Raw genomic sequence first — 7,127 nt, 5'->3', positions numbered from 1 at the left:
GGCCGCGGGGAAGGTGGGCGCCACTTACGGTAGTGCCGCGGGCAGCTGCGGGCGGGGCGTAGAACGGGGACCGAGCCCCACAGGAGCCCCAAGCCTACTCCTGGGGGTTGCTGTAGCCGGGTTAAGCAAGGACAAGAGGCACAGCTCAGTTTTGCTGCTCGGTTTTGTTTTAATCCCGTACAAAAGAGCCAGGGGCATGCAGGACCCCTGTTCACACAAAAATAAATAGAGAGAGAAGCACAGGCAGAGGCAGGCAGGAGCCCCTGCCTGCTCAGCACAGGCAGAGGCAGGCAGGAGGCCCTGCCTGCTCTGCCCCTGGCTGCCTGCCATTGCCCCAGGGTGGCAAGGGGCTCAGGTGTACTCGCAGAGGTGGCCGCAGCCAGCAGGGCAGTGGGAGTTGGTCTCCAGCCACTTCATGATGTGCTGGAGGTGGCCACCGTGGCTGCAGCCTTGGCACCAGACGAAGAGCCCCTTCACCACGTGGTGACAGACGGCACACATGCTGGCACACTGCCGACACCTGCACCAGAGAGAAGGCGGAAGAGTCCTTGGAGGGGGCACCCGGGGACCAAGGGGCACCAGACCCATCCTCCTCTCCCTTTGGTGACCAGGGTATGGTCCCCTCCTCCCTGCCCGCACCTGTCACAGATCCAGCCCCTGTTGCTCATGGGCCGCTTGCAGTTGCTGCAGTTGACGTGCAGGGTGGTGGAGGCCTGGTTGAGGCAGTTGATGGCACGGCACGTGCTCAGCTTTATCACCTCATTGGAGATGTTCCAGAGCTGGAAGCGCTGCAGCAGGTCGATGTAGGATGTGTACCAGTGCTCCTGGGGATGGCCACAGAGAGCTGAGCCAAAATACCCCCTAGGATCCCAGCCCTGTGTCCCAAAGGCAAGATCCCTGAAGCAGAGGAGCTGCTCTATGGGGCTGCGGAAGAGAAGTCTTTCCCCAAATCAACAGACCAAGGCCACCTCCCCACTATGGCCCTGTGGACACCACCCTGGGTCCCTGCTGGGACTGGTGGTAGGGCAGCCAGCTGGAATACCAGTCGTCCTGGAGATGCCCACCCCCAGTTGGAGCGGGCCTGGCAGGGGCTGGAGAAGAAGTGAAGATGCTCAGAGCCCAGGTGAGATCCCATCACATTGAGATACACTACCTCTGCTACCAACCGAGGTGCCCTACTGCATCCCCTGGGGTTGAACCCAGCCCTGAAGGGAGGGTTCAGTTCCTGCACAGCCAGGATGGGGCTTCCTGGGGTTACCTGGGTCTGCTCATCAATTTCCTTGCGGATGCGGTCCCCCAGGACGATGAGGACGGACACGGCCGTCTGCACATCTCCCTGCTCGGCGTAGAATAGGAGTGTGTCCCGCACGATGGGATTGAAGAAGTCGGAGGGCAGACGGTTCTCATAGAGCGAGTGGGAGATGGAGATGAGGGAGAAGGACTCCACGGGTGTCAGCGACACCGTCTCAGCCTCGTTGCCGCTGACGTGAGGAGAGTCAGCCTTGTCTTGCAGGTGGTCCAAAGCTGACGGGTTGTCCACGATTTCATGGCGTAGGGGAAAGGCTTCTTGGGGCAGGCTATATTCCTGTTCCTCAGCTGTGAGGGGAGATGTCTGATCAGGAATGAGCAGGAAAGGCCAGGAGAAAAATCCAGCCATGTGGCTGGGACAGGCAATACCTCCCAGCACCAGACATGTGCTCACCGTGCGGGTTCTCATGGTCCATCATATACAGATCGTCCTCATCTGCTTCCACATCTCCCAGCAGATAGTCCGCAGGGACATCACTGCCCTCCGTTTCCTCGTTGTCTGTGTGCCCAGAGAGAAATCAGCTCACCCCCCTTGGTACACAGTTGGACCCACATCTCCCATGTCCCACTCCAGCACCCCAGGCCATGTCCAAGCCAGACAGCTCAGCTCCCCACCAATGTCGCATTCCTGGCACCCACAACCACCACTGTAGGGGGCATGGGGGTAAAACATCCTTCTGCAACGCCTCGCGGCTGACTGTGCTTCACCTGGGGACTGCAGCAGGTCCCCTCACCCTAATTTACTGGATAAATTTACTGGTTTATCCCATATCAGGGCCATTGACAGCTGAGGAAAGAAGAGCCGCAGGACTGGGACTGTGCCCACCCCAGAAACATTTACCTTCATTGTTGATCAGGGTGGAGGAGGAATCCATGAGGATGTTTTCCGTGCGGCTTTCTCCTTTGCTGCGGTCCAGTCTTGACTCGCTGCCCAGCCCAGAGGGGATGTCCTTCAGGTTAAAGCTGGGAAAGAAACCAAATTTAACAGTCACAGAAGTTTACAGCTTCCGTTCTAGCCAGCAAACAGCCTGAAAATAGGTCTCCAGTTGCGATTGCAGTGAAGTACAAGACACGGTGACTTCCCTGAGAGCAAAGAAGTCAGCTGTACCGTGTTGTAACTTAAAAATAAAGACACATTGCAATTGCTAACACAGCCCTTTCTTCAAGCCTGGCATCTCTGCACCTGCACTGCAAAGGCACCCACAACCCACAAAGGTTTCCCAAACCTTTTGGTTAAGAGATAACGTTTGCCTTCACCTCAGAGGTAGGTGAACAGGAGCCGCCTTGCTACAAGGTGTTTTGCTGTTTGTTATGCATCATCGCTCTCAAGCTTCACCAAGATGGAAAAGGAAGGGGATGGGGTTGAAGCAGAGCAGAGCTCTTGAGCTTGCTGCTTGCAGTGTTTCAGGCAGCAACAGACAGCGACTCGTCTGGATGCAGAGCTCGGTCAAGGAGAGTATTCTGTTTGATATTCGAGAATTTGCCACTCACCCTGGGAACCCAGCCCTGCAAGGTCTGACAGTTAATTCAGACTCCTCACTTCCAATTTTATATGTCATCAAGAAGAGGAAAATCAAGTTTTCCTGCTTCACCAGCCCATGACCAGGCTCTCCACACCAGCGAGCTGCTTGCACAGCTGGGCTGTCCTCTCCACACCAGCAGCTGTGGCTCCAGCGGTGAGATGGGGATTCTCCAACCCCAGCTCTTGCTCATGGTCACTAATTAAATAACTGCAAAGATGGTACCAGTCCCACCACAGCTTCAAACTTCATTTCAAGGAAGGGAGGGAGCAGTGTACAAGGCTTGCACGGCTCAAGGCCAGGCTGGCCACCTGCTTTTCACACCCACATGGAAAATGGCTGCCTTCAAATGATGCCAACCTGCAAACCAGCGTGGCTTGAAGCTGCGGAAGAGCCATCCCTGCTCCCATCCCGTGACTCTAGCCCAGCAGAGGAGCAGTTTCCTCTCCCATTCATGGAGCTGCCTCAGCCGTCACGTCACTCACTGTGGCTCCGGCACTCCTTACCTGTTCATAAGCGGGAGGGCAGTGCTGCCTTTTCCCATGCTGTGGTTGAGGTTGGTGGATGCCACGGTGCCAAGGCTGGAATAGATAATTCGCAGCATGGTCCAAGTTTGAGCCACCTGAAGGAAAGACAATTGCGGTCAGACCTCACCAGGCTAAAAACAAGACCCTGTGTGATGACGGAAATCGTGGGCCTCGTTTATTTTAAGACAGGATGCGCTAAGACAAGAACCATCTGGAGACCCTGGTGTAGGCAAAAGGTCTGACAACACTTGCTTGCATATGTTGCGCATCCTTGACTGGAGTAGACAGGCCCCCAGAAGCTATCTGGGACATCAGTAACCAACCAAAAAAGTAAACTTTGAAAGAACTTTCCTCATTAGCAGGGTAAAACCACACCTCTAGGGAAGAAAAAGCCCCCTACTCACATAAGCCCACTCCTCAGTGGGCATGCGTGATAAAAACCAGCAGCACTGCCACTTTAAATGGAAGCAAAGAGTTTGTTAGCCAATCATATAGATGAATGATATTGGTACTTAGAGAAGGCAGTTTTGCAATTTTTGGTGTATAAAAACTCCCGTATCTCGGGGAAGGTGTGCTGACTTTGTGGAGTTACCACCTAGCACCCATCTTTGTGCAGAAATGCAATAAAACAAAAATCTCAACTCTGTGTGTGTCAATTGGATTTTGCACACTGGGTCAGAACTCTGATTCTGGGACAACACATGCAACCGTGTGCCTGACTGCAAGCTCCCATCACTGGCCAATCTAGAGAGCTGGGCAGGCTCTCGGGGGGGGGTCAAGTTTGTGGGCAATGATCTATGCCTGTTGTAGGCAACGGTGGTACAGGTTTGCTGCCAAGCCTCATCCTGACAGCTCCTCGGCACCAGCCTAGGTCTGCAGTGAGAGTCTCCAGCTGAGGTCTCACCTGGTTGCGGTCCAAGCCCTTGGCCACCTTGGCATTGTGGTCGCACAGTTCAGCCAGGGGCCTGCCAACCAGCGTGTACTGCTTGGCAATGTGCACGAACCAGTCCATGCTGCCGCTCTCCACATCCGTCTCGAAGACGCTGAGGGTGCTGGAGGAGGAGATGTACTCAAACTGCTCCGTGGGGTCCAGCTTGCGCTTGAAGAAGATGGGGTGACGCCGGTCCCCGATGTAGGGCTTGCGGTTGGAGTCAGAGGAGACGAGGCTCTCCTTGGCGGCGAAGGCCAGGTCTCCATAGAGGCTGTAGCACAGCCCCTCAGGGTTGGCCCGGTCGATGGGCTGACTGGCGTCCTTGAAGATATGCTGGTAGAGGGTGCTGTCCTTAGAACCCGACAGGAGGAAATAGGGGTCGTGGAGGTGACGCCACACAATGCCCGTGGTGACGTCCTTGTGCTCCTCAAACATGGCAGAGGGGATGAAGGGACGCCGCACATCCCAAACGTAGATGTTATGGTCCACCATCATGGAACAGGTGGCGATGTGGTGTTTGCATTCTGGGCGCCACTTCACCCGGGCCACCGAGGCGATGGTCTGCACGCAGTAGATCTCCTTCGCCCGCGTGGTGTTCATGTCCCACACCTTCACCATCTTATCCCGGCCACCTGTTGCCAGCCAGCCCCTGGGAGAAGGATGGAGAACGATGGTGAGACACCAGCCTGGGCCAGGATCCATGCCCGTTCACCTCTCCTTTCCTGCCCCAGCACAGAAGTGACCACATCCATGCCAAGGAGAAGCAACTGGGCTGCAGTCGCCTCCTCCCACACACTACCCTGACACCTCGGCTCTCCAATAACCAGGTCAGGCAACACTCATCCTTCCCATTCCCATTTAAGGCCCTGAGCCTTTACAGCTGCACTCATTTGAAGGACTCCCAGTCAGACCAGTTCCCCTCACCTCTGGTTTCCACCTGCCAAAGACACAAACTGGGGAAAAGGCCAGTTTGAACATACTTCAGTGCCTCTCTCAGCTTACGAGGAGTCACACTGCTGCCTAGCAGGGAGCAAGGAGGGACCTACGCACCACAGCTGTTTCCAGATGTGCCCCAACCACCCCTAGGGAAAGGCAGGAGGAAAATGTGATCAAACACGTGAGTCATGACCCAGAGCAGCTGTGCAGCATCTAGTCCCGAGCTGAGCATCAGAGGCTGCCCTGACATAAAGGGCAAGACAGCAGCTTGCCATCTTCATTAACAATCCAGTCCTTCAGGAAACCTTGACTTGTAAAAAAAACCCATACAAAAAACCAAAAAAACCCAAAAAACCCCACCAAAACCAGAAAGAAAACAACCCAATACACCCCCCAGATCAAAGCAATAATTGCTCCCACCTTCCAGCCAGAGCCCAGCCCCTGACACAAGGGGCCAGGTAACAGAGACCCTGTTTTCGCCTTTCCAAAAAGTCCCAAATCTGTTTGTGGGTCCTCCCTCGTCTCTGACAAGGCCTGGCAGGGTCCATCCCCACACACACACCTGTCCTCTGGGTGCCAGTCGCAGCAGAAGACGGGCCCGTTGTGGGCCGTGAACATCCTCTCGTAGCGGTCTGGCCGGCGGATGTCCCACAGCTGCACATTCCCATTCTCAAAGGTGGCGGCAAAGGTGAAGTAGTCTCGGATGCTGAACTGGACATCACGCACGCTCTCCGACTGGCCTGAGTGGGGACAGAAATTGAAATCCAGTGGGATAGGACTCCAGCAAAGCTAAAAACCCCAGTGGAAGAGCCATGAGGGTCCCCAGCCCAGAGAGAAGGGGAAGAAGGGAGCGATGTGGCCACCTTCCACAGAACAGACTCAGCCCACTGCCGAGCAGCAAAAAAAAGCAGCAAAATGTCTTTCAGCTCCCTCCCTGCCTGTTCTGGACATCCTGCTCTGAGCAAAACCTCCTCTCAGGCACGGGGAAAAGGCAAAGCCTCCAACCTCTACCTCTCAACAGGGTAAGGGGACAAGCACCAGCCCATATTCATACCAGAGAAGGTGCTGACTGAGTCCTTCTTGCGCAGGTCGAAGCATTTCATGTAGCCATCCTGGGAGCCGCTGAGGAGCATGTAGACTTCAGTGGGGTGGAAGCAGACCTTGTTGACAGTGCGCTTGTGCTCAGTGAAGAGCTGGTCCTGCTTGTTGCGGGATGGCTTGCCCAGGTTCCAGGTGACGACCACGCCATTGGTGGCAGCGGTGGCCAGCAGGTTCTCATCCATCTGGTGCCACACCACATCCGCGCAGCTGAAGTTCAAGGAGGGTTTGCGGCCGACACGGAGGTTCAGCTTCTCCACAAACTGGTCCTCCTCGATGGAGTAGATCTTGAAGATGTTGCGACCAGCCACCACCACCTGGGCAGCATCGCGGCACACGCTGATGGCATTGGCGGGGGCATCCAGGTGGCAGAACATGGTCCGTCCTGTGAGGGCATTGCCCCCCAGGGCAGTGGTGACCCTGGCCATTTTCTCCATGGCTGTCCTCGGGGGGCACTCCCCTCTCCGGGAGCAGGCTCGGAGGCTTGCGTCCCCACAGGCTGCATTCACTCTTGCACGGCTTCCCTGCTCCACCTCAGCCAGAGCTGATGGTACCAACTCGGCTCCCACAGCTCCTGGCAGGGCCAGTTGGCTGCAGCTGCAGCTTTTTGTGGCCACATCAACGGGCCGCCAAGGTGAGATGCTACAGTCTGGTTGCTACCTATGGGGAGAGAGATACAGTCCCACACTGGACTTCTCTTCCTAATGCTGTCTGTAGTTCCCTCTCAGGAAGTTCCTTAAAACCTTTGCTGGGTTCCTTGTCCCTTCCTCAGTTCAACCCTCTGAGATTCTCCACTGATGAGAGCGG

General features: G+C 55.7%; 1 protein-coding gene across 1 annotated transcript; it reads right to left on the bottom strand.

Annotated features, from left to right (window-relative positions):
• Positions 1–351: 351 nt before the first annotated feature.
• WDR24 (WD repeat domain 24) lies at positions 352–6,757 on the bottom strand. Its single transcript, XM_010194245.1, has 9 exons — positions 6,277–6,757; positions 5,785–5,962; positions 4,260–4,935; positions 3,335–3,450; positions 2,150–2,271; positions 1,703–1,807; positions 1,259–1,596; positions 640–824; positions 352–520 (listed from the first exon to the last, which is right to left on the bottom strand). The coding sequence occupies exons 1-9, from the start codon at positions 6,755–6,757 to the stop codon at positions 352–354; spliced, it is 2,370 nt and encodes a 789-aa protein (XP_010192547.1).
• Positions 6,758–7,127: the final 370 nt, after the last annotated feature.

The sequence above is a fragment of the Mesitornis unicolor genome, unplaced genomic scaffold (assembly GCF_000695765.1).
Source record: "Mesitornis unicolor isolate BGI_N332 unplaced genomic scaffold, ASM69576v1 scaffold30320, whole genome shotgun sequence".
In the NCBI taxonomy this organism is placed as follows: domain Eukaryota; kingdom Metazoa; phylum Chordata; class Aves; order Mesitornithiformes; family Mesitornithidae; genus Mesitornis; species Mesitornis unicolor.
This window is presented reverse-complemented; position numbering and strand designations above follow the sequence as displayed.